This window comes from Talpa europaea (genome assembly GCF_964194135.1).
Source record: "Talpa europaea genome assembly, chromosome: 9".
In the NCBI taxonomy this organism is placed as follows: domain Eukaryota; kingdom Metazoa; phylum Chordata; class Mammalia; order Eulipotyphla; family Talpidae; genus Talpa; species Talpa europaea.
Window position 1 is genome coordinate 20,148,495 of NC_140076.1, and position 16,319 is coordinate 20,164,813.

At 50.8% G+C, this 16,319-nt stretch overlaps 1 protein-coding gene across 1 annotated transcript in view; it reads left to right on the forward strand.

Annotated features, from left to right (window-relative positions):
* The window catches only part of LOC311176236 (uncharacterized protein C1orf94), a gene marked incomplete at both ends in the record, with an annotated part of 31,237 nt that extends 16,192 nt beyond the window's left edge, over window positions 1–15,045 (forward strand). Inside the window, 5 exons of the mRNA XM_084241547.1 lie at window positions 1,451–1,711; window positions 2,758–2,933; window positions 6,042–6,119; window positions 9,650–9,846; window positions 14,970–15,045. Of these exons, the coding sequence (XP_084097673.1) occupies window positions 1,451–1,711; window positions 2,758–2,933; window positions 6,042–6,119; window positions 9,650–9,846; window positions 14,970–15,045 (788 nt within the window). The remainder of the gene's footprint in view (window positions 1–1,450; window positions 1,712–2,757; window positions 2,934–6,041; window positions 6,120–9,649; window positions 9,847–14,969) is intronic.
* Window positions 15,046–16,319: the final 1,274 nt, after the last annotated feature.

The following is a 16,319-nucleotide window of genomic DNA, read 5'->3' on the forward strand; positions in this document are numbered from 1 at the left end:
ATGAGCAGCAAGTACGTTGAGGCGGCCGGAGGTGTGTGAGGCTGTAGGTGTGTGTGTCTCTGGGGAAAAGAGCTATTATTAGTGGGTACTGTTATTTCAGCACACTGGCTGGGGGCTAAACTCGGCAACCAGAGTCTCTAGGAAGAGACTCTAGGGACATGCTTTGCTAAAAATGTCATTTTCTCCTAAACTGGCTCAGGCTAGGACAACTCTTTCCTTTGGTAGGTTGGCACTGGCAGGGCAGGTCCAGTCTTGTCCAGATTCAGCCTGGAGGCAGCTGGGCTGGAGGGGGCAGCAAGAGCTGGTGGGATCAGATCTACTCCCAGCAAGTAACACCAGGTACAGGTCTTCTGACCTGACCATGTCCAGCATAATCCCAGGTGTCCCTTGAGTGTCCAGCACTGTTTCCCAATCAAGTTCCATGGAGACCCACAGGGGCCTCTAGGCTGGGGAAGGAGACAAGCCTGCTGGGGGGGTAAAGCTCTCTTCCTGCTTCAACTAGACAAGGCCTTCAAAAACAGCTCATGGGTGTGATTTCCTGCCATACTTATTTTTGTTGGAAGAAAGAATTCCACGGCTAAGAAGGAAATACTGGTGAAAACTACTGCTGTGTAGACACTACACATGTATTACCGCTGTGGAGGGTTCTGAGATGGTGCAGACAGTGCCCTGCAGTGGGGGAATGTCCCATCTATTTGGAGAGAGGCCTGAGCCTGGCACTGACCCTGTCCTGTGACCCATTTGTCTTCTGATATGTCATCACCTTGGCCTGCAGTCACCTGGTGGAAGGCCCACTTCCTTCTGGAAGCCCCCGGCCCTCTCAGGCAGCTTTCTCAGCCACCCTCTCTCTGTCCCTCTCTCACCTCACATTCCCCATCTGCCTTGGCCCGGAGCTATTTCTGGTTCTCTCTCGCTCCTTGTTGAGCTCCTGCAGGGCCGAGGCTGGCTGTGACTCATCACAGTGTCCCCAGTACCAGGTCAGGGCCTGGCTCTGACGAGGCGGTGAGTCGCCTGAAAGGAGTGAAGCAGGGTGGAGTCCACGATGGCAGTCCACATGCCACTCAGAGCGCATGTTCTGTGGGCACGCGTAGCTCTTCATTAAGCTCAGTGCTCCCCAAAGGCAAGAACAGTGCTCCAGCCAGCTTTGTACCCTGTTGCAGATGGAAGGGAGGGAGGGAGGATGGGAAAAAGGGAGGGAGAGAGGCAGGGGGTCAGGGAGGGAGGGAGGGAGGCAGGCATGGGCGTGTGGCTAGATGATGGAAGGATGAGGGGGACAGCCAGCATGGGCAGCAGTCAGTGAAGACTTCAGTGAGGAGGGGCCTGGGAGAGTCCCCCGAGTGGTCTGAGCCTTGGGAGTGTGCTATGGAGGATCTGTCACTCAGTCCACAAGGTGTTCCCCATGTCCAGCATCTGGCCTTTGAGGGTCATTGACTCAGTTTCCCTCCTGTAGAGCGAAACCCTGGCATCAAGGAGCCAACCAAAGGTCGAGAGAGCCTCCTTCCCAGTCAGTGGCCCCAGAGTCGGAAGGACACTTGTGGTGAGGAGGGTTGCAGCGACCCGCTGGGTTCCATGTCCGTGGCCCTGCAAGCCAAGAAGCCTCCATGGCCTGCTGAGAAGAACCTGCTCTATGAGTTCCTCGGGGCCACCAAGAACCCAGGCGGACAGCTGAGGCTTCGCAGCAAAATGGAGATGGATGGGCTGGAGCTGAAACGTAAGCTGACCCTGGCCATGAAGAGTCTGCAGGGGAAGGGGCTCCAGAAACCCTCATGAGCCCCCTGGGAGGTGCTTTGCCATCAAATATCTGTCCTGGGCATGAGAAAAATCAGTCTTTTTCTGTGTGTTATTTTTTAAAACCTTAGAATGGAGGGAGTGACCTTCTCCCTATGTCCCTTACTAGGGACACAATTACTAGAGAAATGGACTTGGCTTGTCAAGGGTCACTTGGGCACTCCTAGGGGTCTACGTGACCTGCTTTCACCGGATGACCTCAAGTAGCTCAGGCCAAAGAGGAATCCATGCCTTGGATTATTTCTACATTGAGACTATCACGTCTCTCTGTTCTCTCTCTTGTCCTCCTACAACTATTTCAGTCCCTCCCTTCAAAAAGATCCCCCAAAGGGGAAACTGAGCCTCCATGTTGAACTCTATAAGCCAGCAGGACATATTGCAGAGGGAGAGAACCCAGTATTCATATAGGAAACAGCTCAGCCAAGTCTTATGCCTTCACACTAATTTTAGTTCATGTCATACTCAATTATATCATGTTTTAAATATTTTCCTTAAAAAATGATTTCAATATAGATAAGACAACCCATACAAGGTCCTCAGTGTGGCCGAAAATATGTCCTCAGGGGGTTGCTTTAATAATTCAATAAGAATGAATTGCATTGTTTGTCTAAAACTGCCTGTTTTCTGAAGCTCTTAAAGGAACTTGGTCTTATACATAGATAAAACATAGCCCTAGCAGCCTGGTTTACTGTATTCTTTTGCTAAACCACCTCCTTCCTAGTGGATGATGGAGACAGAAGCTGCAGGCCAGACTGTACTGGAATTTTTCACCCCTTCTGAATTGGCAAGGTGTGAACTACTGATGTTTTCCAGCAATCAGAAATTCACCCCAACTTTGAAGAACGCTTTGAGGGCTTAGAGGACCCAACCGCTAAGAACATTGGTCCCAAGGGCAGTGATGGTGCTGGAGCTCTAGCCTTTCCCTCCTTCCCTCATGCAAACAGTGTACCCCTCTCCTGTGACTTACAGTGAACCCACCTGCGACCATGGCCGACAAGAACAACCTCAAGTACACAGGGAATGTTTTCACACCACGCTTTGCTACCACCTTGACCTCAGCAACCCTGAACCAGCCACTCTGGCTTAATCTCAACTACCCGCCTCCGCCGGTGTTCACAAATCACTCCACCTTCCCACAGTACCAGGTGAGCGAGGGGTCTCAGCTCTCCAGGAGGTCATCCCTGCAGGCTCCGGCCCGAGGGGCGTTGACTTGCAGAGGCTTTAGAACATCAGACTAACTACTTGGTCTATGCACGCGTGCACATGCGCACACAGGCACATGCATGTACGCTTCTGGCTTTCCATGGCCTGAATTCCAGTCCGCTCTGGGCTGTGTATTCCAGAGCTGCTTTGCAAGTTAGCACCAGAATAGGGTGCCACGTAGTCCTTGTTTCCTGCCCTCCTCCCATGACTTCCACTGTAGTTAGATGACGTGTCCAGAGTAGTTGGACTGTCCCAGTTTAAGTCTTTTGTCCCAACATAATGAAGGACATTCTTGGCCTTTGTCTTATAGCTAAACGGTACCTGGTAGCCAGACACAAGGGATGGTGAAACTTGTAGCAGGGCTGGAAATTTTATCACAGAATTTATTTTTGCAGGGAAAATATAGTTTCCTTGGTTTGTCTATTTAACTTAATATCCCTTAAGAGCTGCGGCCCACTGGGTAGAAGGAGGAAGAAATCAAATAAATGTCCACTTTGGTTTAAACTTCAGTCCAATCCAGTAGCATAAACTGTCCCTTTGGGTTGCACTCAGTTTCTCCAGGAAAGGGGCTCGGCGTCTCGGATTTTTGTCTCTGTCTCCTCCCCAGCTCCTCTCCAGAGCAGTGGTGGGGGGGTGGGTGGGTGGGAAGACAAGCAAATGTGGCTCCAGGTCCCTGGGAATGTGCCCCACTGGTCTGTCCCAGCGGTGCCTGGAAAGGGAACTCGAGGACTCCTTGTCCTGTCTCATGCCCCTGGGGTCCCCGTGTCATGTCCTCTGTACAGCATCACCCACAACCTTCCTGCTTGGGTGTTCATGCGGAAGGTGGAAGATGGGTCTTCTCCACTCCAGAAAAAGCCTCTCTGAGCTGGTCCACCAGGTTGACCCCCGGAATCTTAAATGAGAGCCAAAGGAGTGCAGCAAAGCCTCTCCTTTAGTTATCTGCTGTTTTACTTTCAAGGTGTTTTGTTTTGTTTTTTTCCACTGTTACAAAGCACAGGAGCCCACCCTCTCCTTACCCAGGTAGAAGGTTTCACTGCTGAGGTGAGAGGGTATCGTGAAGCCTGATCCAAGGGAAGTTAAACCCCTCACCAAGTTCCACATCTGTCATGATCGTCTCTACCCAGGTCTCGAGAGAAATGCCCGCTCGTGGACTCGCCAGCTCAGTCACCCGTGTTCTTCTATCCTTGCCTTTTTGTGTTGGCTCATTCACAGTTCAGCCGTTTATTCACTTACTCATGGATTTAGTCATTTTTGTTTATTTATCAATTCATTCATTCAAGTTATTTAAAAAACTTTTGCTTTTCACTGACGGCAGGCCAGGCATTGGGCTAGGGAGGGGTCCAGAGATGACCGAGAAGCCTGGAGTCCAGGTCTGTGAGAACAAATCCCACACCTCCACTCTGTGCACCCTTCCTTGGAAAGGCCACAATGTAGCATTAGTGTGAATCAAGTCACTCTACACTGCACTGTCAGGGTTCAGCGTGTAACTCCACCTGGGATGTTAACCTGCTATGTTAAATTCTTGGGAGTGGGGGAGATTTGAACCTATTTTCTGAGCACGCAAGCCCTTTGTGGTCAGAGATGCTGGGCTGATTCCAAGGTTCTCTAGCCTCTGGGCAGATGTGATTGAGGGTCTTGGCTGGTAGGGCCCATAGGTTCTATGGGGACAATTTAGGTGCTGACTGACCCCTGCTGAAGCCCACCCTAGCAGGAGAAGGAGAGTTGGGGTAATTTACTTTCTCCCAAACCCCCAGGATCTCATAATGTCACCCAGCTGCAAGATGGCTGACATAATAAAAGGAAGCAGGGTTGGGGACCAGTGGACTTGGGTTTAAGGGAACTCCACTTCCAAGCCAAGTGGCTGTGGACAAGTTAGCTAAATGCTCTGAGCTCTGGTTTCCTCACTCGTGAACCACATTCATAATGATCGTAGCGGCAGGTTATTCTTGATACAGCTATAAAGTTAGTTGAGTCCGTGGATGTAAAAGGGTTTTGTAAAACATGAAATATGATAGAGATGTTGGTTTTTATTATTTTTCAGCCAGATTTTCTAGGAACCAGGGTCAGAGGGCTCTGCAGATCTATAGGGGACAGAGAGAAGTGGGGAGCAGCCTTTCCTCATTTCTTTTCCTGCTTGGTGTTAGGAATAAAGATATGATCCCAAATCCAGTTTACTTAGAGAGCCGCTGTGAAGCGAGACAGAGGGCAGAGGACTAAGTCCTAGCACCGAGGAGCCCAGAGACCCCTGGGCTACATACCACATGGAAACTCTGCCCCCAATAAGGAGAAAGTATGAGGGGGAGAAGCGCAGGGCCTCCTGCAAGGAAGCCTGAATATTTATTTACCCTTGCTTGTGATTTTGAAGAATTACAGTTCAAACAACTAGAAATGCCCTTCAAGTCATACTGTGTCGCTCATCATGGTAATGACACTGTCTCCTGAAAAGCCTGTAGCTGGCCTCGCTGTGGTGGGGAGGGAGGCAGCCTGGGGGGCTGGCTGTGGCAGGCAGAGCTAAGTGCTAATGGGAGGGCGGGAGACAGTGGGGGCATGCGTGCTGGTGTGCTTGCATAAGCCTGACACAAACTCACCTCAGCACACACAGACACGCCATGTCTTGAGCAGGAATGGGGTTAGGGAAAAGCGCTTACAAAGGGGTGCAGAGAGCAACAAAGATAACATGGCCAACCTTTCAATGTTCCCGTTTGGGCACACATGACTGTACAGACAAGGCAAAAGAGGCTCCCCAAGGCCAGGTCACTTGCCCAAGGTCACACAGCCCTAAGGGGCAGGTCTGGGACTCAGAGCGAGCCCGGCTCTAGAAGCTCTTAGATAATCACCGAAGAGGCTGTGAATGCTGCTCCATGGGGCCTTCCTGAGGTGTGGGATGTGCTTGCTCAGTGTGGGTGCTGCTGGCCGGGAGGCTGGCGGGCCTGGTCAGCACTGTGGTGGGACACTCAGCCACATCTGGAGGTCCAGGCTGGAAACTGAGCTGAGTGGCTGTGCTCTTGAGAGTCTTCTGCTGGGCACTGAACACTGCCTTCTCTCCCCAGGGCCTGTACCCTCAGCGGGCAGCCAGGATGCCTTATCAGCAGGCCCTGCACCCCCAGCTGGGGTGCTACTCCCGACAGGTGAGTAAACTGCTTTTCCTCCTCTGGCCCAAGTCCACAGAGGCTGTCGGGTCAGGGCATCTGCTGCCCTGTCTGTCCAGTGGTTACCACCCATCCTCTCCAGTTGGCCATGTGCCAGAGCAGACACAGATACCGACTTGCATGGGGTGATACAAACCTGTTCCCTCCACGATGATCACGCAGAGCCCCTACTGTGTGCCGGGCCCGATCTCTCAGGGCTGAGCCTACGGGAACTAATTTATCCACCACAATTCTCCTATGTGAGCAGGTTATGAGATGAAGAAACTGAGGCAGAGGGATTCAATATCTAGTCCAAGGTCATAGAGTTGACCTACAACTTAGCTTTTGCAGTAGCAGCAAAGAGCCTCAAAATCTCAGAGACTTTCGACAATGAATAACTTACTTTTCCTTCACCCATAGGTTCTGTAGGTTGACTGAGCTGGGCAGTGGATTGGGTTCTGTTCTGTTACACCTATTTTATTTCGATGTCTAGAGCGGGAGGGATGAGAAGAAGCCCCAAAGCCTCTGAACTGGTGCAGGGTGAGCTCACCTTCCATCGGTCAGGGCCAGTCCATAGCAGCCCCCCTTCACCAGGCCCAGAGTCACGTCCCTTCCTTGTTGGTTTGCCAGATAAAATACAGAACATCCAGTTACCTTTGAATTCCAGATGAATGTTGAATAATTTTTTTAGTGCAATTATGTGCCAAATATTGTATGGAACCAGTATTTGCTTTTTACCTGAAATTCAACTGGCTGTCCCTGAGTTTTGATCGCTAGGTCTCTGGGTAGGTTGAAGGGACATATTGATATCTGCTGGACAGTCATGTAACAGCAGAATTGGGGTTTGGCCTTGGGCAGCCTGGCCTCAGGGTCTGTGCTCCCAGCCGCCAAGTCCCACTGCCTCTTATAGAGAGACACGCAAGAACACAGTGTTGAAATAAGGCAGCGCAGATGTTCAGACATGAGCAAAGACACAGGCCAGTCAGGCACCAAAGGCAGGGGAGCAGAGGCAGAGACAGAGTGTCTTGGCACAGGGATGGGGTGTGAGGAGCGGAGCTGAGCACCTGCTCCATTGTCAGGCTGGCTTTGAGGTACACAGACACCCAACCTGGAACTCAGGCCCCTGCACCTCTCTTCTCTCCCTGGGGAGCCCCCGTTCTCCCTCTGCAAATTGTACCTCTGATCTGCTGTGTGTTAGAATGTTCCAGAGGGCAGGGCAGCACCCATACCTGCAGAACAGTCTGTCACCTGGGTCAGGACAGCAGCAGGAGCTTGGCATCAAGTGGAAACACAGCCCCTGCAACCCCCACAAACCCGGCCACGTCACTTCCACCTGTGAGCGCTACCTGGCTCCCAAGAGCACGTTTAGACAGTTATGTATGTGCATATATTTTAAAAAGTAATGTAAGAATATGGGACAGAATTTTAAAATCTTTGAGGCCATCATCGTCAACTGATTTCTTAGGCAGCTTCCAGTGATAGCTATATAAAGGTTTTTATTCAGATGCGGCATTCTGGGCTCCCTGTTCTGTCGCTGCTTTTGTCAGCAGAGGGTATCTCTTGGAAATGGTTCCACAGTGTGCACGAAGTTGTATTTTATGGTTTTCATTGATTGTGTGTAGTTAGACACACATTTTTGAATAAAGCGTGTGTAAGTTGTAGGTCCTGCCTCTTCTCTTTTGTGTCGGTCTCCGCTCAGGTTGTACCCCCTTCCCCCACTGTGAAAACTGGGGGCATCTTCTGCTGTCCTCACCCTTGGGTGTCTGTCCTAGGAGGTGCCTTCCTGGGTTCTCTCTGCCAGCTCTTGGGGCTTTCTGACCTTTGGCTTGTCACCTGGGGCTTTGGTGCCCCTGTGCAGCATCACCAGGTTCGGCATGTCCAGCGAAGGGCCCAGGCTTCGAGGGGGGCGCGTGGCCTGGGCTCGGCCTGCTGGGTTCTGATCATGACTCAGGCACTTGAGGATTTAGTAAGCAAGTCACCTTGATTCTCGCCGGGTCTGTTTTCTCATCTCTGAAGTGGGGAGAGTAATGGACCTGCTTCCCAGGACTGTTGGGGCTTGTGGTAGGGACCCATGTGAAAGACCCAGCACACCCTCGTGCTCAGAAAGTGTCAGGCTTGTGCCTTTTTCAGTATATCAGGAGATGCAGGGTGAGGGGCGCTGTCAGCGGCTGAATCCCTTGGCAGCTTGGGCCCCAGACTCTTGCTGTTAAAGTGGAAATCCCGGAGGTTGTCCGGTTGTGGCTGAAACTCCCCTCGGCGCACTGTGGCTGACTGTGGAAGTCAGCCCCAAGGAGAGAAGATTGTATGACATCAGCAACAGAATGTGGTGCTTCCAATGTAGCAGCGTTAGTCCTCACCCCTGACCTGCCCCCTCTCTCTTCCTCCCTCATTCTGTTGTGAATTCATTCATTGAACCTGTGTCTGTCGAGCAGCTACTGTGTGTCAGGCTCTGCCGTGGGGCTGAGGCTGCATCAGGAAGACAGATGGGTCCTGCTTTGTCAGGGGCAAGAGCTGGGAGTTTTTGATGGGTGTCTGGCCCAGAAATCCTGCTGGGTTCCTGTATTTCTCTAGATTTGAGCTGAATCTCATTGCCCTTTGTGTCCTTTCTCCTAGCCTGCCCAACACCACAGCCACCAGTCATGCATGACTATTTAAATTTAAATCATCTAAAGTAAATAAAATTAAAAATTCAGTTTCTCACTCACATTAGCTGAGTGGCCGGTGGCTAACTCTGGGCAGTGCCGCCGGAACATTCCCACCACTCGTGGCAGGAAGCTCCACTGGGCAGAGCCGTCTTGGCCTCAGAATCAGTTGCAATTCTAGGAGAGAAGCCAGGGATATGTAAATATCAACAATGTTTCATAGTCAAAGACTTATGAACAAGAGACTTTGGGGATGGTTATTCACAGAGAGAGGGTAGGGAGATGAGGAAAATAATGGAAATAACATGTAGAGTGCACAGTCTCTTTTATCAGCGGACTCAATCCCATACGATGGATATAGTGTTTGCCCATTTTATTTATTTATTAAAAAAATTATTTATTTATGCATACAAGACCTGGGGTATAGGCCAGCGGTGTGTGGGGGGGGGGTGAGAGGATTCACCAGAGACAGAGTGGGGAACAGAACAGGCAGACCAACTGAAATACACTGCTGAGGGGAGCAGCGGGCGAGGCAGGAGAGGTCTGCCATGCCATGTGGGTTGCTCCCTAGCCAGGGATTGAACTCGTGCTGCAGTGGCTGTGGATAGCTTCATAGGTTGCATCTTAACCCCTTGAGCCACCAGGGAGGCCCTGTTTGCCCATTTTAATAGAGGAGGAAACTGAGGCTCAGATGAATCAAGTAACATGCCAGTGTCACGGAACCAGGTTGAGCTTTTTCCATCCCGGTGTACGGCACCTAGGTAACTCACGGTGACCGGGGCTGGGGGCTGTGGTATGGGGATGGGGTCAGTGTCAGATGAGGGAACTGTGAGGTCTGGAAGAGTGGGCTCTGCTGGGCCTCACCCTTCTCTCCTCTCTGAACCACAGGTGACACCGTACAGCCCACAGCAGATGGGACAGCAGATTTTCCGCTCTTCCTACACCCCCCTGCTGAGCTACGTCCCCTTCGTCCAGCCCAACTATCCGTACCCTCAGAGGACACCTCCAAAGCTGTCCGCCAATCCCCGAGATCCTTCACCCATGGCAGGAGATGGGCCGCAGTACCTCTTCCCCCAGGTGTATGGGTGAGTCCTGAGCCCACCCTGGAGGGCGGCTTGTGCCCAGAGGGCTGCTGGAGACGGGAGGCGAGCGTGTTGGGTTTCTGGGTGTTCCATGGCTGTGTCCCATGGCTGTGGGCAGGGGAGGACCAGCGCCTGTGTCTGGCGGCTGTGTGGCTCCTGGACCATCTGCTGGGGAGCTGAGCGGGATCTGGGGTCTGGGACTTGGGACGGCAGCTCTGCAGCCTGGTTGCAGGGGTGTGACCGCACAGGAGGCAGCGGATGGGCAGGTGGTGGCGCCGCCTTCACCTCCCTCTTGGTTTACAGCGGGGCATGGCCAGGTCACCTCCCGGCGTGCCCTCCACTTACTCTCCCCAGCCCTGGCCAGGCGAATGTTCCTGAAAACCCCGTCGAGGCCACGGTGACTCTGTTGAAGGTCTTCCACTGCTTATTCAGGGCTGTTCATATTTTTCCACCGAAGTGCCCCAAACAGCAAAGGAGAGGGTCTTAGCAGCAAGTAACCAAGACAAACTCAACATTTTAGTTGCAACTTCATGCACGTATTTCATGCCGGTCAGTCAGATACTTGTGTGTTCTGCTAACGGAACAACACATACCTGTTCATTCCCCGCCTCCCATCTTCAAGGAATATTGATGCTCCCAGAGGCAGGGGCCATGTCAGTCCTGAGAACCAGACCGGGGGGGGGGGCGTGTGCCCCAGCTTGAGAAACTCAGCTTATGGGATTGGAGGAAGGCTCCCCAAGCCAACACGGATTCCTCCCTGCCCCCGCTCGAAGACACCCTTCCCTGTAGTGTCAGCAGCCATCCCTGCTCCCGCTCTTCAATCGGGGTGTCCCCTGAGCCCCCGCTTAAGAGAATGCTTGCTAGAAAGGGATTTCCCTACTCAGATCTGTTTGGGAAACAAAGATAAGCAGATTTCTTAGAATTTTCAGATCATTTAATTTTCTGTTGTGCATCGAGAATGTTCAAGAGGGTGGTCGATACTTATTGGAACATAAAACCCACAACCCCCCTTTTATCCCTCTTTTTCCTCCGCACCCTGCCCTCTCCTTTCCTTCCTCTCTCCCATCCTTCCTCTCTCCCTCCTCCCTTCCTTCCCTCACCTTGCATGGCACATCACATGTGTTCCACCCAGCACACCTGGGGCAGGCTGCAGAAATCAATAGGAGACCCAGAAATCAATAGGAGGACATGATCTTTCCTCTTAAGAGCGTGGGTGAGAAGGGGGCATTGTGAAGTCCACCCAAGACCATCCAAGTGGGAGGGAGGTGCCCTGCTGGGTGGACAGTGAGGGTCTCTGGACAGAGAGGATTAGCAGTTAGATGAGTGTGTTCCAGGCAGTTGGAGGAAGGCCCCGGATGGGACTGCACGTGGCAAGCTCCAAGCCTGGAGAATGAAAGCATCTAGTTAAGATATTAAATTTGTTCCTGAGAAAGGTAGAAAATAGGATTGGAAAAGGGAGGTTGGGGTTGGATTATGAAAGGCTCTGATGGCTAGACCTGGGGATCCAATGCAGATCTGTGCACTTCAGAGTGAACTGGTGGATGGGAGGGGAGGAAACAGGAGGCACATGAGGGTGCAGACTGGAGGTGACTGTGGCGTGAGAGGTGCTCACCTCCTTGGAGATGACACTATAAGCTTCCCCCTTCTGTGCTGCGACCTGGAGCTCAGGGTAGAGAGACTTTCTGCAGAAGCTGGAACTGGTGGACTTGGGAGCATGCAAGCTCCAGGGTCTCATAAGTCAGCCGCTGGGAGGCCCTGATCGTGACCAGCAAGAGCAGAGAGTTGAGATGTGGTCTCTGCTATCCACAAAGGAGCAGAGAGAAGAAATGAGCAGGAGACAGAGGGAAGGGTGGACTTAGAAGTGGGAGAGAGCCCGGGGCCGGGGGAGACAATGGTGGGCAGAGGAGGAGAGTGGTGGCCATTGCTGGGGGTCAGCAGGGTGGAATGGAGGCCTGGGAGGTTGAGAAGACCAAGAACATGAGTCTGAAAAGTCAGGCAAAGGGTGCAGACTCGCGTCCCCGCAAAGAGTGCTTTGCTCGTTCTAACAGTACCATTGAGCACCTTCTGTGTGCCTAGCACTGTTGTAGACACTGTGGATGCTGGAGTGAACAAAGTTTTCCTGCCCTCATGGTGGGGGGATGGGGGAAATAGACAAGAAGGAAATGAACAAGCAGCGTTCATGTCAGGTGCTGGGGGTGAGAGAAAGAGAATGAAAGAACTTCTCTTGAAGCAAGAGTGTGGGCCACGCATGTGTGCCCGTGGTGGTGCGTGGTGGTGAATGCTCCAGGCAGCAGGATTAGAAGGTGCAAAGGCCCCAATATGGGAAATGTAGTTGCAGTATAATGAGTAGGGGAGAGAGGGTGGCAAAATCAAAATCAGAGAGGTGGCAGGGCCAGACTAGACGGGGCCTGGGAGGCATGGTCAGGTAAGGGATTTTCTTTTCAGAGCAGTGGGAAGTCATCAAGGCTTTAAACTGGTGAGGGCAAGTCTAACCCTTTTTCAGGAGAAGATGACTGTCAACCAGTGCCTGAGGAGGGCACGAGGGACGGGGCTGGGCAGGGAAGCAGGTTACGTGCCTGTATTCTGGTCCAAGCAAGAGGGTTGGGTGGTGTAAATGGAGAGCAGTGCCCATGGGAAAGGCGTGGGTAGACCTGGAGTGTTTATTTTCTTGATAGAATTGACAGGACGTGATGGTGGTTGGATGTAGAATGAGGAGAAGAGAAGAGTCGAACATGATTCCTAGGATTTCGACTTGCGCTCCTGGATGAGTGGAAATGCCAGAGCACTCAGGTCAGGATGACTGGAGCAGGGATCTCGCAATCAAGCGTTTGGCTCTGGAAAGCTTGAGATGCCTGCCAGTCACAAGAGCGAGGTGTTGATTGGCAGGTGGATATACAAGTCTGGGGCTCAGGAGAGGGTGTTGAGATTGGTACTATTTGGGCGCCATTAGCATTTAGATTATGTTCAGAGGTATGGGGTGGGATGCAAAGGCCCAGGGATGCAAGTCCATAGAGAGGAGACCCGAGGACTGAATTCTGGACCCCCAGCACGTGGAGAGCTTGGGGTGATAGAGGAGCCTGCAAAGGCACTGAGTGGGAGTATGAGAGAGGTGGGAGGGCAAACGAGAAAGTGCAGCGTGCGGAAAGCCAAGTGAAGACAGTGTATCCTGGAGGAGAAAAGAAGGGATCACAGGTTGATGAAAAGCAGGCCCAGGCACTGTAGGATAAAATGCAGGGAGCAGTGAGCATCGACGGGACCTTTGGGGGCTTCCAGGGATAGCAGTTGATCCAATCAGGGTGCTGCATGCAACAGGCCTAGGAGACGGTGGGCTGGGCTGGGCAGGGAAGGAGACATGGGCTTCAGTGATGGCATTTGGTTTGGACTAGGAGAGTCGGCGCTTCCTCCGGATCTGGATCAGGAGCAAGGGGAGAACCAAGAGACTAAACTACATGAACTGGGCGAGGAAGGAGCAGTTAACTTGTGAGTTCACAGGGAAGGCACAGGGGAGCCCTCCCCTGCCTCTGCCGAGTCAGTCTGCATACATTCATCAGGATGGGATAACCGTACACGTCATCTTCCAAACAATGTTGGAGAATTAAGAGCACACAGATATTTACACTGGAAATGCCAGTAAGGAAACTTCACCAAGTTCAAGAGGCATTCGGCCTCCTCCTCCTCCTCCAGGAAGCCTTCCCTGACAACTCCAGCCCACATAGATTAGCCCTTTTCTTGATCTTCTAGTGTGTGTCCTCTTTAGACCCTGCCCTTAGCAGTTGAGTCAATCAGAGGTTCTCAACCTGCAGGGCCTAAATGCATGGGGCATGACGATCAGACCTGAGAGGTGTTGCTGCTCATTTGTAACCAACAATTATTAAATGCTGAAGTATGGATCACTGCCTTTGTTTTGTAAATCAGAGTGGACTCTAGGGTAGTCCTATAATAGTATCACTTTCAATCATTTCTTTTCCAATATGATTTTTGAAAAAGAGAAAAAGAGATGGGTTACCAGCAGCAAAATTGCTTACCAGGCACCTACCTTGTGTCAGGCCCTGGACCGGATGCCAGGTATAAAATGGTGAACAGCCCAGATACATGTGCCTGCTTTCATGGAATTGATTTCAGTGAGAAAGGAGTCAAACGTAACCCAAAATCCAGCTGTCTGCAGACTCATAGTGACAGATACTGATAACCAGCTGAAGCATTATGAATTAATGCTACTTGTTTCCCAGTGCTTCTCCCTCCCCAACCCCCTCTTTGGTTTCATCAATCCACGGGAGAGTGACATGAATGTAAATATCTTGTGTAATATGCATCTGCCCGGAAAAGTGACTGAGAATCCCTGGATTAGACTAAATCTAGCCATTTGCTGCAATTTATATTGATCTCTGTTCCCATTCATTCAAAGTATTTTGGCAGACAGGTGACAAAATTGCAGAAGGATCCCAGAAGTGTGAGTAAATGATTCCTTCTGGAGAGGTTGGGCAGGCTTCACTGAGGAGATGGCTTGTGAGCTCTAATTTGAAGTATGACTAAGAGTGTTCCAGGGAGAAAAAGGCAGTAGTATTTCCACCTTTGAAGGTGACTCTCCAATGTTGGTACTTCCTTCCCAGGAGTCTAGCAAAGTCCCAGGCACTCCATGGGGCCTCAGGCCTCATTTCTGGGACAGATGTTGACATGGAGGTTAGCTGAGTTAGCTGGTGCCAGTACGCAGGGAAGGAGTCTTGGAATTGTCTGGAGTCAGATCTCACCATGGGAGGTGGCCCTGAGTTCTCAAGTGTGGTCTGAATTTCCTGAGGGACACACCCGGTCCTCTAAGGCAGGAGAATGGCCACAGTCCCACAGGAAGATGCTGAGATATCCCGAGAGGTTCCCTGCTATGTGGTCATGGGCAGGACCAGGTAAGTAAGTGGCCAAATAAGCTCTATTTTGTTTTCCACTTGTACCAATTTAATAGTTTGTTTTTCAAGAGCCAAACCATTTTTTATTCCTACACGAACGCTTTTAGCCTCCAAGCCTGTCATGATCTTCACAGCCTTTGACAGCCACAAAATTAATATAATTTTTTTTCTAATATCTCCTCTAACATCAAAAATTTCATCATGACGTCCATCTTCTTTCTCTTCCAGGTTCGGCTCGACGTCTGGTGGACCCCTGATGAACAGCCCCTATTTTTCCTCTAGTGGGAATGGCATAAATTTTTAGATCTCCTTCACTTCTCCCTCCTACCTTAGCCCTTAGAGCAGGGCTAAGGGCTCTGGAATTCTGGATTCTGCAACGGCTTGGTAGGAAGTTTGGAAAGCCAAGGTTCCCACCAGGTCACAGACAGAAAACAGCAAGACCAGACTCATCTGTTGACCAACACTCGCACCTACAGACACACACACATGCACACACATACCCCAAACTGCACACACACACCCCTCATAGTCATACTTACTTGCTCAACCACATACGCACCTGTATTTAGCTAACATGAGTGATTTTTGTTTTTGTTGTTGTTGGTAAAATAGAAGTAAGACTTAATTTTAGAAAGTTTGTATTTTATGATAAAAGTATGAGCTGCTTGAAATGGAGTGTGCCTCTTTGTGTTGGTTCTGCTCTGTGTAATCTTTACTGCTCATTTGAGTCTCAATGTTTAGACAGGACGTGAAGGAGACTACAAGCTGGAGTCCTAGAAATGCTGCTGTATGAAGAGGGGACCCCAGGGATGATAAACTCGAGGGATCACCTCTTCTCTTCTGTGATCCACTAATTTCTCAATATCCCAGTTTATCAATCTCAGGAATGGGCATAAAAGAAGTGCCCCCTTCACTTGAAGTTTTCACAAATGCCGGGACCTTTACATCCCCAAAGGGCTTCCTCGCATTGTACTTCCAGTTATCAACCCAGACTGCGCTATAATTTGCCACCCTCTCATCTCAGCGTGTTCGGAGGAAAGCGAAAGTAAGAGAAAGCGCCATTTGCCCTGTGCAGAGTTGGGTTCTTAGCCACTTTCCATCTCTGACTCTGGGCAGAGAAATTAACCTCTCTGGACCTCAGTTCTATTAATGCATTGTTAATAGTTGTGAGGATTAAAAGATAGTGTAGCCTCAATATAGATTTAATGTTTGCTTAATGTAGACTTGTGGTTTTAAGATGCTTGAGTAGAGATATGTTTCTGTACCTCTTCTTTTGAAGTTTACCCCCAAATAACAAGGAGGACAAGAAAACCTATAGAATCCCCATTATTGATGAAACTAGGGGAAACCATCCATATCACCCACTATCGACAAAGGCATCCATAGAATAGAGGAGTGGTAAATGCCTTAGCAGAGTAGGGGATCATCATGTTGAAATAGGGGATGTATGCAGGAGATTCATCACCAAGAAGCAAACCATTTACTCCTGCAGGGCCCTGAGGTTCAGGAGGTTCCAGGTGCTGGATACCATGGAAGGTGGGGCTGGAGAGAGATGGTCGATGTAAGGGGTAGCTCTTA